This window comes from Boleophthalmus pectinirostris, unplaced genomic scaffold (assembly GCF_026225935.1).
Source record: "Boleophthalmus pectinirostris isolate CB_2022bp ecotype Guang Dong unplaced genomic scaffold, ASM2622593v1 HiC_scaffold_18, whole genome shotgun sequence".
Classification (NCBI taxonomy): Eukaryota; Metazoa; Chordata; class Actinopteri; order Gobiiformes; family Gobiidae; genus Boleophthalmus; species Boleophthalmus pectinirostris.
The window spans coordinates 9,515,705-9,534,073 of NW_026571133.1; the positions used below are offsets into that span (position 1 = coordinate 9,515,705).

An 18,369-nucleotide genomic window follows, 5' to 3' on the forward strand; every position below is an offset into this window, starting at 1 on the left:
CAGAAATACAATCACTTTTTTTCTTAGTTTGTACTTTACTTTAATGAAGATAAGAACTATCTGTATTTCAGGCTGCTGTAGAAAACGTTCTTACTAACTGTAATGATTTCCTGTCCCATAATGCATTGCAATCTACAGTTATTATGATATATGTAAAATGTGAAAGCGAGAAGTTGAATACTGCAGAAACTAAAGCCGTTTGTTTTCCTTTAAGTGAATTACTTTTACTTGATTTTCATTGTCTGCCATAGTATTAGTATAAATACATGCAGGTGTTTTGGTGACTGGTGAGTGCGAGGACAGTTTTGCATTGCATCATGGGTAATGATAGTGAAGAGCGGGTGGTGACGCATTAGCCTGGGTTTGATGAGGCCTGACCCGGTCCACCTCAGCCTCTGCACACGGCACGCTCTGCTGACATCATCATAAACACTTTCAGAAAAACACTCAAACTCAGAGTGACATCCTCAACGAACCACAGCCAATTATGACACAGTGACTAACACAATAATTCATGAATTAATACATAAAATAAATATGATAAAAATGTCAACAGACCAAAACATGGCCCACTGCTGTCTATGTACTGTGTGTGGCAGTCCTATGTGTTGGTAAATATAATTCTGTCTGCATACATTCAGGGCAAAGTCCATGTTGCAAAAGTAGGATGAAAAAAGTAGATTTACTACAGCTACTTAGACACTGGACGGTCAACAACAAATCAAATGCATAAATGAGCTACTGAATGTGAATGTCAGGTATGAAAACAAAAAACTGGTCTGGAAAAAAAAAAAAAAAGAAAAAAAGCCACAGATGACCTAAGGCAAACTGATCAAAAAGTAGAGCGAAGAAAAGTGCTGTCAGCCTATACCGATAATTACAATATAAACACAAACCAGGTGAGCGAAGTGTCTTGCTCAAGAACACAACAACAATAAGTAGTGTCAGAAGTAGAGATTTAAACTGTCAACATCAGTGGTTTTGAATTTATTTATATAAATCACATTTGTACAAGTCATTTTTAAAGAATATAAAAGCAATGTTAGAGTGCAATTTACAGTCTAAAAAGTGTATCATGTTTTAATCACTTATTTTACAATTTCATCTTCAACTTGAGTTTTACAAAATATGAAACAGCGATGTACAAAAAGTATATGACAAAAGTATGAAATAACAGGTCCAACATGCACTGCCCTCTGGAAAATGGTTTGTTGGCCCCATAACAGTTTCTACATAATAGTAAAATAGTAACATGGTCATTTACATTTCAAAGGGACAATATTATGTTATTTTCTGATCTAAGTTTTAATGTTGATTCCTCATCACAAACAGACCTGGAGTTGTGTTTTGTTTCATTCACACATGTTTAACACACAAATCCTTCAGTTCTTCTCTTAAACTGAAAACGCTCTGTTTCACCTTGTGATGTCATGTGGTAATACAGGAAGTGCTCCACTGTGTTTTTAAACTCCATACACCTTCACTAGAATCATCTGGATAATTTCAACCCTGAAAATGCCAATTTATACTGAACTAAAGGTAAAAGACAGCTGTTATCTTGAAAAGTACAACTTCATGACATCACAAGGTGAAACAGTATTTTGAGCTATGCAGAAACAATTCAACGTATGTTTTTGAGGAAGGTAACAACACTGTAACATGACTTAAAGCTCACAAGAGTGAATTTTGTTTAGTATACATGCATCCCAAATTTCAGAATTCTGGTCATCGCGCAATGCGTACTCTGAAAAAGTGAGCATTAAACCGCCATGTTTGATTTCCCAGTGGGAGGTGCCTATTGACAAAGCCAATCTTTTAAAGTCTTTTGAAGCATATCGCTTTTGTTTTTGGTTCCAATATTGTCATGATTTTTTAGTTATAGGATTCGGACATCGTAATTCTGTGGTTGTTGGATGTCCTAACAGCGGAAAACGGCTCTAGAAATGGGCTTCCGAATTTTCCAAACTCCATAACTGCAAAAGGGAATCAGATGTGTGTGACTGCAAACCTCCATTCAAACTGTTTCCCTTCCTAACGGAATTGAAAAATAGTGAATGGCGATGGGCAGTATTGATACACAGACAGGACGAAAATGGTAACCTTCACTCACCTCACTGCCTACGAAATCATCCTGAGTTTACAGCACACAATTTGTATGTGGAGCGCCAACAAAGCAAAATCCACATCTCTTGCTCAACCTTGGTTACAAATTTAAAAAGTCAACGCCAAAGCAAAAGGCACCAGCTGTTCTCCAAGAAACATCTTTCACTGTAAAGGGATCAAGACGTGATGTTGCTGTAAAGCCACAAGAACAAGAAAGTGTGAGCTCGGCCTGCTTGTCTTCTGTATCTCTCACTTGACAGATGGGATTTTGCTAAAATATGAGACTATCAGAACCAGAAACAAAAGCGATAAGGTTCAAAAGATCGGCTTTGACAATAAAAGTATCCCACTAGGAAATCAAACATGGCGGTTTGATTCTCACTTTTTCGGAGGGCCCTTCCCGGTAGGCATTGCGTTATGACCAGAAGTCCGAAATTCGGGATGCATGTATAGGACCTTTAAAGTATGTACATGATATTTGTCCCTGAAAACACCAACAACTGTGCTCAGACCATTACAGGTCTGGTTTCTTCATACAGTCACACCCATGTTTATATGTTCAATGGGCTGCTGTCATTTTTAACTGGTCGCTGGTGTTGCAGATCAGAGCTGAGAGAGACTTCAGTTTTAACGTCTGACCTTTTATAAGTTTGAGTCTGCCTCTGACACAGGGAGGTATCCATTCTGTGACACAACGTCTTCGGGAGCAAAAATGACCAGTAACTTTTCCTGTTCTCGTTTGGTTTTGGGCAAATCATCGGATGGAGTGATGAGCAGCTGGACGCGCTGAAGGAAAACATAAAAAATTCAATAAAATAAGGTACAGAAATTAGTTAACAAGTTCAAACTTCACATTTTATGCATGTACAGAAGTATTGACAAAAAGATATATGACAAATGAAAAACTGGAGACTGCAGATTTTTTTCCACACATTCCCAACTTTTACCTGTATTACAATTTGGGAAAAACTGCAGTAAAATATACAAGGAGCAGTTCAGTTACAGGGGGGCAGTACAGGAGCAGCAGTTTAAAGTAACTGTATCTTTATTATTACTGTGACTTTGGATCGTAGTGACACTGGATGTGTGAAGCACTGACCTCTCTCAGGGTGCCCTGTGTGGTGCTGAGTTTGTACACCATCCACAGAGGAATGCAGATCATGGAGGACAGAGCGAGCAGCCAGCCAATCACATAGCCCCACCATGGGTACACGTACTCGTTATTGTACTTCAGAGGAGTGTATTTGATCAGGGAGAAGGCAAAGGTCCCCTGCAAGACAAATCAGAAAATAATGTGGGATCAACAATGAAAAAAAAAAGAGAATACTACTAAGTTAAAAACACAATATTTTTACATCTTTCTCCTAATTTGCCTTACTTGGTCTGGTTTGAAACTTACAATGCAAGTGGCAGGGGTCAGAAACAGCCAGCAGTACTTGATGTAAGGCCCAGGTCTGTATCCAATCATGTCTTCAATGTTGTCATAAAACCGATCGGCTCCTGACATAACAAAAGTGTTGGATGTTGAATTTAACACATTTCTACTTTTTGTTGCTTATAATTTTCACAAAATCTTTCTCAATTAAGAGCCTGAGAACTTGAAACAAAATACAGCATCTCAAAATGTTTTCCCTCTCCGTGACTAAAATTCATGAGAATCATTTACTGAATTGCTTCTCTAGCCACGTTTCCCTATTTCAATGGCTATGGTCAAATATCAGACAGAATTTGTTTCCAAAGACCAACAACTATACATCTACAGTATGTCTGTATCACCAGCACCCTCTGGTAGTTATATTGGTATAAAACGATCTTACCATAGGCCCACGCAATGCACACAGTCTCAAAGATGGACATGAAGAGGAGACACATCCCACTGGCTGCATAATAATCAAAGAGCTGGAACACATACATGCCACCCTAAAAAGAGAAGTAAAATTCAATGAAATAATCAATAGTCCTCAATATATGTATGATTACCCAATTAAACCTCACTGGTAATGTTTGTGTTTTAAAATAAGCAAGCTACAGTTTGTGTAATTAGACTTTGCTGCAATTATTGCACTGATAGAAATGGTATAATTTTGAGGGCTAAACATCAGCTCTTAAATTTATCCAACAAGATTTGCTTGTTCTTAGAAAATGAGGACCGGTTTCACCTCTGCAGAGGACTCAGGTGTCCTGCTCTGCAGAGGTGAAACCAGGTCAGCTGTGTTTATGTTTAAACAAGAGAGAGCTCAGGATCAAATGACAAAAATGTAGTAAAATCCGCCACATGTGCATAGAGATGCATTAGTAAAACAATATAAAAAGGTAAACAAACCTGTTGAATACTTTCATCACAATATACTATAGTGTCATAATGTAGTTTTGAATGAATGCTAAGTTTGGTATTTAGCATCTTAAAATCTACAATGGTTTAACATCAGGCTAAGTAAAACTTCTATGAGGTATGGCACACAATCCAGAGCTCTATAAGGTACAAAATTTGGTCTTATTAATGTATAAATTATTAAAGTATTTGCACATGTTATACAATTATTATAGGGGAATACTATGGTAATAAAAAGACACAATAAAATACATAATCTTTAATAATGTGTGTTACCTCCATCAACATAATGAGCCCCATGAAGAAAGAGACGAGCACCACAAATGCCAGGAAAATCTCTCTGCGATTTTTGCGTCGAAACACGGCCGGATACATGTCAACAATGGCAGTCACCAGGCTCTCCACACACACAAACTAAAGAGACACGCAGGTATTAGCCCCAATGAGCACCATCAGTGACACACACACCCATGTACACACACACACACAACTATTTATGTGAGGTTCAAACCAGTAAGCCTGGGGTTGTAGGGTGATCACTAACCCACTGCACCATTGTAATATTTCATTAAACATTAAAATCTCATGTGTACCTGACTGTCCAGTCCGAGAAACACAATCATGATGAAGAAGAGCGTGGCCCACAGTGGAGAGAAAGGCATCATGGTCACAGCTCGAGGATAAGCAATGAAGGCCAGACCTGGGCCTTTGTAAAAACAACATAAGAGGCAAGATATTATAATAACAACACACAAATAACACAAAAACAGATTAGCTTTCAAATACGTCAACTCACCAGATTCTGCCACTTCAGAAATAGGCACGTTTTGTTCAAAGGCCATAAAACCCAGAATTGAGAAAATGGCAAAACCGGCCACAAAACTGGTCCCACTGTTCAGAAAGCACAAGGCCAGACAGTCTCTGAAACACAAACATGAGTGTGTCTTTAGTCAGTATCAGAAATCTTACAGTGGAATGGTTTGGACATTTGGACAGTTAAATTAGTAGGTAGGAAGTTACGTTTGTGATCTATAAATAATAGTAACGATAATGATTTTTATAGAACACTTTTCCACCTTCAAGACACTCAAAGTGTTTTACATAAAGAAACCACTCACCCATGCACACACACATTCACAAACACTGGGAGCGACTTAAAATACAGTTAATAAGGGTAATATTTGTATTAATAAATCCACAAAAAACAAAAAACTAAAACTAACAAAACATTGGGGTAAGTATCTTGCCCAACAACACAACAACAGCATTCATTTATGGGATTTGGAATCACACCGCCAAACTCTGGGTTCAACCAATGATGTTTAAGTCGAGAATGGGGTTTGAATTTCCAACCTTCAGATTTGAAAACAAACACTCAACCACCTGAGCTACTGTCAGAGAGAAACATAACTTTAAATGTCCAAAAATTCAGAACTTTGTATTCTGAAGCTTTCAGAGACGAGGCAGAAGCAGAGAGAGGGATGAGAAGTGAGGAAGTTTGTGGAAATTTGTGGAAGTTTGTGTTTTGTCCATACGCGTTTTGTCCAGACTTATATAAAGTCTTGTAAATGAATCCGCAGGGCGTGGTTAGGTTTTGCTTATTAAGATTAAGACCTATTCTGAAGATTTTGGTTTAAGGCCAGAGTATGGATATGAGGGATGTAACAATAATAACAAATATCGTGATATCGTATCATCAAAGTTCTCACAATAATATCGTGGACCATCACAATATATTGAATTACAAGTCTCTTTGCTTAAATTAAGTTACGTTGCAGCAATAGCTAAAAAACGATCCACGATCCTTTGCTCTATTTCACTGTACTACAAGAAGAAATAACAGTTCTAAGCACTTTTAAGTCTTAGTTCTTTGGATTAAGTCTTGTCAAGGCATTTTACAAGGAAAAAGTACCATAATAACAGTTTTGTTAGCCTCCACAGAATAACACAATAAATACTGTACCGTGAGATTTGGATATTGTTACATCCCTAATCATGAGCCTCCCCACCATATTGTGAGCTTTCCCTCAATAAATATCGTATCGTGAGGTTCATATCGTGACAATATCGTATTGTGAGACTTGGATATCGTTAGACCCCTAATGGATATACTTTCAAAAATATTTTAATGTCAAATGTTGAATCTTCTGTAGTAGTAAAAGTCAAAAATATGATGACAGTTTCCATGACAGTAATCAAATCATCACAAATGTCCCTGTATTTACCTGTAGCAGTTATTGTTATACTTGTTGTAGCTGCCCAGAGCAGTCAAAGAACCCAAACAGATGGCATAAGAGAAAAAGATTTGAGTGCCAGCGTCCATCCAAACCTGAAATAAACCAAGAAGCAGCACATTTAAATCTCTGTTTACATTGTATAGCTCACGTGCTATATGCTACCACACTAAGATGCTAATTATTGACTCATGTCAATGGAAAATACTAGGACTGGTCGTTGGTTAAGCATCAAACCTGCACATGTGAAGAATACATTATGGGTCACTGATTTGTTGTACTTTGAGGTAAAGAGTCAGAGAAGGCCTTGTGACTGTGTGTGTTTTAAGAGAAGTGCTTATTTGTGCAAACACATCTCTCAAACTCAAATATCAAGAGAAGTAAAACAGCACCTGGGGGTCGGCCAATCGTCCCAGATCTGGATAGAGGTAGAACTGGATCCCAATCGCAGCTCCGGGCAGAGTAAGTCCTCTGATCAGCAGCACGATCAGCATCACATACGGGAATGTGGCTGTGAAGTAGACAACCTGGGAAGAAAAAGGATAGAAAAAATAGATACCTGCACTTTAAATCCCCATCTCATCACTTTTTATTGAAAAAACAGACAAAAAAGTTTGTTTCCTTTTTATTTTTTTATTTTCCTTTTTTTTTTAGATGTTGTTATTGCACTGAAGAAAATGCTCGTGGCCTTATTTTGCTTGTTCCACAGAAACATTCCTTTGGTTATAATATTCCACTGTATGGCATAAAATGTAAATATATCAGCTGCCTCCTCTACAAACTTCCACAATGTTTCTTAAATAATTGATTGAACTGAAAATGTGAACTGAAATTATATATTATTAGGTTCTTTTTTCAGACCAAGGGTTTGTTTTCATACCTTACAGTTTCGACTGCTCACTAACGGTCTTTTCAGCGAACAGCAAAGGCGTGCACACGAGCAACAAAACACAAAGCAGAATAGGCTTACATGATGTTGCTATGACGTGTCTTGTCAGGTGATTTAAACAGGTTTCGGTGCTGTCTTCCTACCGGAGGAGGCAAGACGACTGCTCCATCTGCAGTCCAACTTCCTCAGGACAGTATCCCAGGTGTGTGAGAGTAAAAAAGCCCTCTCGTCTCGGTTTATAGTCCCGTGGTCACGTTTCTGTATTTCGATTGCCTCTTTAATCCAGCGACGATGTCTGTTTTCCTCTGTCCCAATGATGTTTGCTCTGTCCCAGTCCTTAATGTGTGTCTCTCTTATACAGTGGGCAGAAATGTCCAATTTGATTTGTTCCTATTCTGCTTTGTGTTTTGTTGCTCGTGTGCACGCCTTTGCTGTTCGCTGAAATTGAAATACCGAAATGTGCCCACGTGACTATAAACCAGGACGAGGGGGCTTTTTTACTCTCACACACTTGGAATACTGTCCTGAAAAAGTTGGACTGCAGATGGCGCTGTCATTCTGCCTCCACCGGTAGGAAGACAGCGCCAAAACCAGCTGATCGGACTCGTCACAGCAACATCACGTGACTCTGAGAAAGACCGCTAGTAAGCAGTCGAAACTATCAGGTATGAAAACAAACTCTTGGTCCGTAAAAAGAACCTAATAAAAATAAATTATCAGAAGACCAAATGAACCTCGTTGGACTAGAATGATTGAAAGCTGTATTTTCAAACTATCTGGAGGACATACTTTGCCTGTGGATTTGACCCCTTTCCAGATGCAGAAGTAGCACATGATCCAAGCGACCAGCAGGCACAGGGCCAGGTCCCAGTTCAGAGAGCCCATGTGGTCGAGGCCCGAGGAAATCCTCAGAGCTCCTCCTGCAAAAACACAAGTGATAAACAAATATTAAACACAACAATTCACATAGAAGTGGACCATTTTTAGGCTAACAATATATCACAGTCAAATAATAATTGCTATTGAGTTTACACAATTATCAAATCACAAAGGCTGCAATTATTTAGATAATATAACAGAAAAATCCTGTTTAAACCTTCACAAACCTGATCTGAAATGCATGGGATTCTTGTATTAGTTTATTAATTAGTAATTGACTAAATGTAAGGTAGATCAGTTTAATGGCATACTGTGGAACATTAGGGTGACCGTCTCCCCAACCAAAAAGTTACATAATGCACATTTAAGTCTCCTCTCAAATGTTAAAGACTAAACACCTTGAAACTAATTATACTTTTTGAACATTTGATTTATTTTTATTTTAACTTTATTTAACCAAAAGTTCCCATTGAGATTCAGAATCATATTGCAAATCTAATCACAACGTTGGTCAGAAAAAGTCAAAAACTCATCTCTAAAATTTGCTGTTATAATTTCAGAGAAAGGGCAGGTGACTTAAAAAAAATACAGGTGACAGAATCTTAATAATAAACTAATACTAAAAAGCTAATAATAAAATAATAATGAAAACTCACTCCCAAAACTCAATGACTGGAGATGTGGTGTTGATGTAGAAGGTTTGACTGGCTGATGAGTTTCTTCTCTGGAACTCCACACAGTTTGCTGAAAAATAAAAAATAAAAACATAATATTCAGTGTCTTTTTAGAAGTGTTTGGTCAACCCTGTTATTGTGACCAGTTTCCCCTAAAACCACCAAGTCACGAAAAAATAAACCCTGTTCATCTTTTTTGTATTTTTATACATGTATGAATTTGTAATATTTGCACAATGCTGTTCTGTAGTTATTTGAAGGATAGATAGCTGAAATGTGAATTTAGTTTTAAGGAAAGAAATCTATAGTTTCAGGAGGCACTCAAAGTTGCATACACACCAAATAGAAATTAGAACGAAAATGGGACTAAACACAAAGTCTTGACAGAAACTAAACCCGGACAAGTGACAACACATCCTCTGCACTTCAATAAATCAATAAATAAAATAGAAAAATAACAATAATAACATCTTCACCTGTGTTCCAAGTGTTGTTGCATGAAGACCAAGGCAGGTCCCACGAGAAGGAGAAGTAGAGGTAGAAAATGCCCCAGGCCAAAACAACGATGTAGTAGAAGTTCAGCAGTGTCACAATGACCTGTGTGCCATAACCAAGACCTGCCGAGACAGAGGGGAGCGTGAATATGTTTAAATCTACAAATAAATATATAAAACTGTTATAAATGAGTGAAAGACCTTCAAACAGAGGGCTGATTTTCCTCCAGCACGTGATGCCTCCTTCACTTGTGAACTGACCCAGAGCCACTTCCAGGAAAAAGACGGGGACTCCACACGTGAACAGGAAAATCAGGTACGGGATCAGGAACGCACCTAAAGGCAAAATAATATTACTAAAAAAAGGCTTTAAGGATTTATAAAGTACCTTTCAAGACACTCGGAGAACTTTTCAGTGCATTATTCATTCACTCAAGTTCACTCACCTGTCACTGATATGCCACATTCATACTAAGCAGTGTCTTGCCAAAGGACACAATGACAATAAGCTCAGGCATCTCTACTACACTACAACTAATACTACTACTACAACTAGTATGCAGCAGTCTGACAGAGAGTTTGACCCCTGCTGTTATTATTTTGCCTAGAATATTTGGCAGTATAGAGACAATCAGTTGACACTACAGGACAAGGTACAGGTCAGATCTGTGCAGAGGCAAGCCTACTCACAATGAGATGGACGTTTAATGGATTTTTATTGTGATCATGTGATATTTTAACTTGTCTTTACATTAGAACTGCGAGGGATGTCTATGTAAATGAGACGTGTTGGGCACTTTGTTGTTTGCATGCCTTTATTTTATTTTAGTCTAGATTTTTATTATTATATTAAGTTTTATTATTCATAGTTTTATGTTGCACTGCATCACTGAGGCAAACTCCTATTTTGAGAAATTTTATATTTTGACTCTGAATGTTTTTTTTTTTTATTGTTGTTAGTTATTCTTGCAAACTTTTTTAATATGAAACTTGCTAAACTACTAGGGCGGTAACGATATCCAAGTCTCATGATACAATATCATCATGGTATGATATTTATTGCGATATGATGGGAAAGCTCACGATTAGGAAAGTAACAATATCCAAATCTCTCAGTACGATATTTTCAAGATATACATCTCACGGTACGATATTTATTGTGATATTTTGTGGAGGCTGCAAATAAAACTGTGAATATGCGTTTTTTTTCCTCTTAAAAAGACTTAATCCAAAGAACTAAGACTTAAAAGTGCTTAGAACTGTTATTTCTTCATGTAGTCTACACTGAAATGGAGCAAAGGATCATGGTCTATGTAGTTCCCTCTGTCTTTTTTGTGTGTTGTGCATTGCTGCACCATAACTCTTAATTTAAGCAAAGAGTCTTGTAATTCGATATACTGTGATGGTCCACAATATTATTTTTTAGAACTTTGACGATACGATACCACGATATTTTGGTTACACAAGATTTATATTAATATTTTTGTTTGTTAATATGACATTTACTCTGTTCATATAATCAAATGTGTTGTGTTGATGTAATAAAAGTGCTTTATTGTTTTAAAAGGACACTGAGCACTGTGTTGCTGAACACAGTTGCCTGCACTAATCAACTCAAACGAGCTCTCATTAATGATTACTCCAGACAGAGAAAAATGTCCAACCACAGACTGTATATAAACAGTCCATGTGTCCTACATTTGAGTCTGATCTTTTGGTGTTCTTGGTCTCTTGTTTGTATTTAAAATGGTCAGATTTCCGGCTCTATGCTGTGAGCAAAAAGGCAACAACAGCTGTCTGACCCCAACACACAAGTCCTGACCCACGTCCCCCCCGTGAAGAGAAACAGCAGCTAACCAAGCAAATGCCAACATGAAGTACACCTCCTCATAATTAGACCAGGCATTTAGACCAAGAATGTGGAGACGCAAGTTTTACTAAGTGACAAGTTATTTCTCCCAATATTTCTAATTGTAGTTTTAATATGACAAAAGATGAATACATTTTTTTGTTTACATTTTCAGTAGAGATCAGTATTTACCGTAAAATAAGTAGTATTTAGAAGTGATTAGTATTTATCAATGTGCATTTTTGTGATTTTGATCTGCAGTTATGACAAGTTGTTATGACAGTTATTAAGAATTTGGAGACTGTTGTAGTTTTAAAATGACAAAAAGCAAATTAGTTAAATGGAAAAAAAAATACCATAAGCTTTATTTTTTAGTTATTAATTTTAATTATTTTGCGATCGATAATATTGGGTAATTTTACGCGCAACTACATCACACTCACTTTCAAGGGCTATTTTTGAATCCTTACTTATCTGCATTTAAAAAAAAATACTATTATACAGCAGTTATTGTACTTTGCTGTTGCAACAATAGACTATATATCTACTACTTCCAGCTGAATCGACTCCAGTTATTGTAATTTTTCCCAATTTAAACTGTCCAACCTCTCTCTGTAACTGCTGCAGTGAGCCTCGTCATTTTGGTCTTAAAATGTTCATATTAACCCGCTCTAAGTGATCCTGGTATTTTTATTTCTCTGTTTTGTCAGAAAATAAATTCCTAACCCTAATATGAGACCCTGCTCCAAATTTGCCCCTATAAATCAATTTGTAAGCCTCGGTGAGCTTCATTTGACTGGAGCTGAACACTGTGGGTGATGTCACACTCCCTTACTCCACTTCTTTATACAGTCTGTGGTTGCAAAAATGAAAATACCCCATTGTTTGCAGAGACAGAGTTAGAAATTTGGGGGCCCTAGGCGAACTTGAGTTTGGGGCCTTTACTATAATGCACCGTTTTTCAGTTTTTTTTTTTATTTTTATATATATGTTCATTGTCTGTTTTTTCCCCATTGTTCTTGCGAAACGCACATCTATATTAATTTGAATTATGGTGGATTGAAAACTTGTCTTATTAGTTAGGTTGCCTACTAGATCACCAGAACTGAAAGTAGTTTTATTTTTTTGCTACAACAATTACATTTTTGTTTACATCCATTACATATGATTATTATTATTTTTTTCCCTATGATTATTGTTTATAAGTAAACTACTCTATTAATGTCATATTGAGAGAAAATTAAATTGCTCTGAGGCCTTGGCCATTAGAGGCACTGAGGGTAATTGGTTGGGGGCCCCTCCAGGTTTGGGGGCCCTAAGCAGCCGCCTACATTTGCCTAATGGTAGAGCCACCTCTGATTGTCTGACAAATTACCTTAAATAGTGAATTCATTTTGCATGCATTGTAACTGAGATTTTACAATGAATGTACAAAACTTTCTGATTTCAAGTCTAAAAATGCACGTTTTCCAATTGGCTTAATTTATCTTAATTTAAATGCGATAACTTAAGACCTTTTCTATACATACATACATACATACATACACTGCTACATATTTTGGCTACTTTATTTCTATATTTCAGTTTATTTTACTTGTACATGTAACATTTATATAATTATGCCTTATTGGACACCAGTCTCTTGCTATGTCTATTGCTTATTTATTATTAACATTTATATTTTTTCTCTTTATTATTATAATCTATTGTGATGTGTGAGCTACTGTGTCGACGTAATTTCCCTTGCTGATCAATAACGCTTTTCTAAGTCTATGGTCTTTCGTTGTTTTCAAGCTGCTCTATAAATAAAGTTGTATTGAATTGACAAGCACATACCTCCTCCGTTTTTGTAGCACAGATAGGGGAAGCGCCACATGTTTCCCAAACCAATGATGGACCCAGCTACAGACAGCACAAACTCAATTTTATTACTCCACTGGCCCCTCTCCTCCATCTTCTCCACAGAAGCCGGCTGCACACTGGACCCATTGGACTGGCCTGAGTTGACAATTTCTCCTGCAGCGGTCAAAAGTCAAAGGTGAAACTTTTTAAAATGTTGGAAAGTGAAAAACAGGTGTAAATATATGTCACGTTTTACTGTTTAAAAAACATACAAAAGGCAAAATAACATTGTGAGTTCAACCTACCTGTCATGGCAAAGCTACCCTCCTTGTAGTGTCTTCAAAGAGTCTCTTGAGATATTCCAGGCAGAGTGGGAGTTTTAGTATTTAACTGCCCCGTGGGGTGGGGTGGGTAATCCTAAACTTAGGCCAGCCTCCAGTCTGTGGTCTCCCCACATCATGAAGATGGATTTATAAAAAGTTAAAGGGTCCATATTACGCTATTTTCTGATCACCTCATTAAAAAAAAAAGGACTTCAGAAAGATGCTGAAACAATTTTATGGATGTTTTGACATGTTATGGTTTATCCAGTGGTGAAAAAAGTACCGTACTACATTGTGTTACTTAAGTAAAAATACAGATATTGGGGCAAAAATACTCACATAAAAGTATCACATGGAAAAAAAATGCTTAAGGTAAATGTAGAGTAAAAATTAAAAGTATTTGATCCAGATATTGAGGTCTAATGAAGGTTCAAATGTAGTCATTTTAATAAAGATTTGCTCTGAATTTTGTCCACCAGAAACAAATTAAATGATAGTTTTTTTGCCTAGCTGTTTTTATTTGCATATTTTCTTTGCTCAGATTAAGAACATTTGAAAATAAGGCTTTTCAGCAGGTCTCAAATAGTAATAATAAAAAAAAAAACCTTTTACTTTTTAATCCAGCTAAAAATTTACTGAAGTAAGAAGTATCCTCTTTAAAAAGTACAGCTGCATATATACAATGTATACGTAATGTACAGTTCTTTACTACTTTTAACTGTAACATACCACATACATTACATTTAGTTCGTTGTAACTCACCAACCAAATAATAATGATCTAAAAACGCTATAATAATAATAAAACTGCAGATACTTTGCTGCTTGTACTGAGTCTATGTGAAGGAATTTTACTGTAACGAGCAAACATCACATTTTCATTAATTTATGGTGCTTTTTTTCAATGGGAACTTTTTTTTTTTTAAATAATATGAGTTTGAAAGAGTGTAAAAAAGTCTAAATTATAGGGCTGTGGGCGGGAACAGGGGGGTACGTGAAAACTGACATTTTTTGAGCACTCAGGTCTCAAATGTAGGATTTATACTGTAATAAATATAATATTATACTAATATTTTGTTTGGAGATTATGTGGTGTTGTCTGTTGATTAATTCCCATTTAATTCGACACAACATAAAGTTAAGATGCTTTTAAGGAAGTTACGCGCAATACATTAATAAATGATTTGGACTGACCCTTTAGGAAACACTGACTGCAAAAACCTGATTATTATAGAATTTTTGGATCTGAAATATTATTAAATTGAAAAGTAAACAGCAAAATCACCTTCTTTCTGATCATCTCTGATTACTTGGATCAAAGTGTGCAGTTTAGTCCTTTAAGTCAATTAAAAGTCAAGAAATCAGACATTAATCAGATCAGCAGCTGCCGGCAAAGGAACAATTACCCAAAACGTTAAACATCTGTTGGGGCAAATCAAAATAATTGAATGTTAAAAACAGAAAAAAATACAGTAAGATAATATGTAAAAATAATTAAATTTGATTTCCACACATTTGAGGATATCTTTGGATGCATATTTCCACAAAAGTCTGAATCGTTTGTGTAGTAATAAGTTAAAATATGCAGTGTCACGTCCAAACAGGAGTACGATGGTTCTTATGTCATTACATCAGATTAGGTGCACACTTCCAGAACCTTGTGATCTGGTTTCTTCACCTCCTCCTCCTCCTCCCCCCTTACCCCTCTCCTCCCTCTCTTCCCTCTCTTCCCTCCATCAGGGGTAAAAGCAGCTAAGGTCAGTTCACACTGGATTGGGCCTGTCCTGGTCTGGACTCAAACTCCCAATAGGTCATGGAGAGAGAAAGACAGTAAAATATATGAAGAAGTGATAATAATGTTATACAGTGGTGGGTATCTAAAACTTGTGCTCAAATAAGAGTAATGTGACTTAAAAACAATATTACTAAAGTAAAAGTACAAAGCAGTGGTAAAAGAAATCGCTCAAATAAGAGTAAAAAAGTATTTGGGAAACCTACTACATTTGAAGTATAATTTGAAGTTAATGTAATTTGAAGGACAAAACATAAAAAAATGCAAAAATTCTAATATTTTCAAAGGACAGACACAAAAATGAGAAAAACTAAATCATGTCTAAAGGAGTGGTGCAAAAAACATAAATGTTCAAATCATTTCATATTGTCACATAAAGCTTTTGTCACTTGTAAATTTACTCACAGTGGGAAGAGTAAAAGTATGCTGCTAAAAAGCACTTGGAAAAGTACTATTTAAAAACAAAACAAAACAAAAAAACAAAATTAATATATTTACAGGTATTTTACTGTTCAAAAATACACTGAAAAACAAATTCTGTGAACAGGGTTACCTCTCCACAGATCTGTGACTTGTGGGGCGTAATAAAAGATCTGCTTCAGGTGTTTTGTGGAGTGGGTAAGACAGTTTTTAGTGGCAGGATAACTATGACTACTGACATGCACTAGCATAGCACCAGCGACCTGTGCAAATACAAGGACTGGATGGAATATTTAAAAAAGTGTTTCACTCTGTCTAACTAAGAAATGAGGTCCTATGTCTGAACTGTCCCTTTAATATGCTTTGAAGTGTAGACGTGTAAAATACTGATGTTACTGAATTACCGTATATATATCCACAGATAAAAAAAATTCTCTCATCTTAAATTTTAGAAACATTATCCAAATATTTTAAGGATGTTGTTGTAGGCTTTAGGTAATCGTATTTCTAATGGTGCTACTGATTTACAGCAAAAACGCAGAGTCTAAACTTGGGATTGCCCTTTGACCTTTCAGCCAACACATGTCATAGAAATATCCTTCAAATGACCCTGAGCTGAGGACAATATGTAACATCGATAGACTGTTTAAAAGAAGTGGACTAAGCGAGTGTGACGTCACCCACAGCGTTCAGCGCCGCTCAAATGAGGCTCACAATGCTCATGGTTACAGGAGCGAATCTGGAGCCAGACTCTATGTTAGGATTTTTTCTTTTTGAAGGACAAAATAACAAAAAAAAAAATCTGGATCATGTAGAGCGGGTTAATAGGAACATTTTAAGACCAAAATGACAAGGCTCACATCAGCAGTTACAGAGAGAAACGACAAGATCCCAATGTGAGTCAATTGGAGCCAGAGTCGGAAGAAGCCGGAAGAGCCTCCTGGCGAACAAAGTCCACAGCGGCGGCTAGTGCGTTAGTTATGTCCAATCATATATACAGTCTATGGTAACATCACTACAGTTATACATATTTATGTGTTGAAAAGTTTAGATTTAATACTTTTTTAGTCTATATTTTGGCTTGTATTGATATTTGCAGTCACATCACACTGGGGTCTTCTGCCTGTATGCCTGTGTTGGAATATTCAGCAGTTACCATGGTGAAATAACAATACTAGATACTAGATACTAAGGGCCTGTTTACACAAGAACGCTTGCGGGTAAAAATGACAAAATATTTCATTGGAAGTGCCTTTTGTTTAGACAGTGACAGTGTTTTTGGGGCTTAAAAACGCAAAAATCTGAAACTCCCCTCCAGAGTGGACAAGTTGAATACACTCCATCGTAGTGTTTCCGTCTACACTGCCCAAGACGCAAAACTCTGGTCAGATCTGCTCATGACATTTACGTGTTCACGTCATACAATACACAAAAACAAACTGTGGAATTCGACTGGGTATGCATGCCATCCAACATCAGTTTTGCGTCACCATATGCACGCAAATTTCCTAAACGCGGAATAAAAAGTGAAGACACTTTTGTGTTTTCTGTTCTGAGTGTCATCACACAAACGTAGCCTAATACTAGATAGAAAATTGCCTGAAAAAGAAAAAAGAACAATTTAAACAAATTTCCTGTTTAGGTGCGTGTGAAAACTGAAAAAGGTTTGGCTAATAGCTTCTGACGGTAATCTAATTTGAGAGGGACTTGATGGTTCCAAGTCAGCGCACATTTCAGAACCAGTTATTCAGTTTTCTTCAAAACACTGGAGTCGTCTCGGCACAAACAGCTGGGCCAGAAATGAGCCTGTGCAATAAATACTATAAAATTTACATTTAATATTTTAGATGCAAAGGTCCTATATTACAAAAGAAATTATTCTTGTGAGTTTTAAGATACAGTCTTCTTACATCATCAAAAACATACCTGGAGTTGTGTTTTGTTTCATTCACACGTTTGTGTACCATAATCCTTTATTATTCTCTCTACAACTCCAAAGCTCAAAATGCTCTGTTCCCCCTTGTGATGTCATGAAGCAGTAGTTTTCAAGTTAACAGCTACCTAGTCCATAATCCAATGATGTTTATTTAGTCTTTTGATATTTTTTGTTATTAGGTTCTTTTTTCAGACCAAGAATTTGTTTTCATACCTGACAGTGAGCAGTCGAAACTAGCCGTCTTCCTCAGAGTGGTCAGGTGATGTTCCTGTGACGTGTCCACTTAGCTCATTTATACAAGTTTTGGTGCTGTCATCCTACTGGTGGAGGCAGCATGACAGAAAAAGTGCAGAGGGCAATGAGAAAAAAACAATATCAACACAGCAGTGAAATCGTACAGAAAACTCAAACAATTACTTTTCCATCCAAAAGACAAAATAGAACTGGAGCATAAATGTAATGTCATATATGAAATACCCTGCATGTCCTGCAATAAAACATACATCCAGAAAACAGGGACACGGTCAGTACACGGAAAAAGAAACATAGAACAGAATGCGAGAAGGGAACAGCGAAGGCGTGCACACGAGCAACAAAAGACAA

The 18,369-nt window shown here is 36.7% G+C and overlaps 1 protein-coding gene across 1 annotated transcript; it reads right to left on the reverse strand.

The window, feature by feature from the left end:
- Window positions 1-1,174: 1,174 nt before the first annotated feature.
- On the reverse strand, window positions 1,175-13,763 carry LOC110165046 (sodium- and chloride-dependent GABA transporter 2-like). The gene is made up of 15 exons (XM_055153721.1): window positions 13,602-13,763; window positions 13,291-13,470; window positions 9,807-9,941; window positions 9,588-9,728; window positions 9,094-9,181; window positions 8,348-8,465; window positions 7,062-7,196; window positions 6,661-6,764; window positions 5,232-5,356; window positions 5,029-5,141; window positions 4,712-4,849; window positions 3,921-4,023; window positions 3,503-3,603; window positions 3,203-3,373; window positions 1,175-2,889 (listed from the first exon to the last, which is right to left on the reverse strand). Exons 1-15 carry the CDS (start codon window positions 13,606-13,608, stop codon window positions 2,746-2,748), a joined length of 1,803 nt encoding a protein of 600 aa, XP_055009696.1. The 5' UTR covers window positions 13,609-13,763; the 3' UTR covers window positions 1,175-2,745.
- Window positions 13,764-18,369: the final 4,606 nt, after the last annotated feature.

What these genes read in the sequence shown, in the direction of transcription:
- LOC110165046 (XM_055153721.1), bottom strand. An exon ending in TATAACAATAACTGCTACAG is followed by an intron (nt 5,357 to 6,660) that starts GTAAATACAGGG and finishes TTTGTGTTTCAG; the next exon opens with AGACTGTCTGGCCTTGTGCT. An exon ending in GGCTCATTATGTTGATGGAG is followed by an intron (nt 4,024 to 4,711) that starts GTAACACACATT and finishes TTCTCTTTTTAG; the next exon opens with GGTGGCATGTATGTGTTCCA.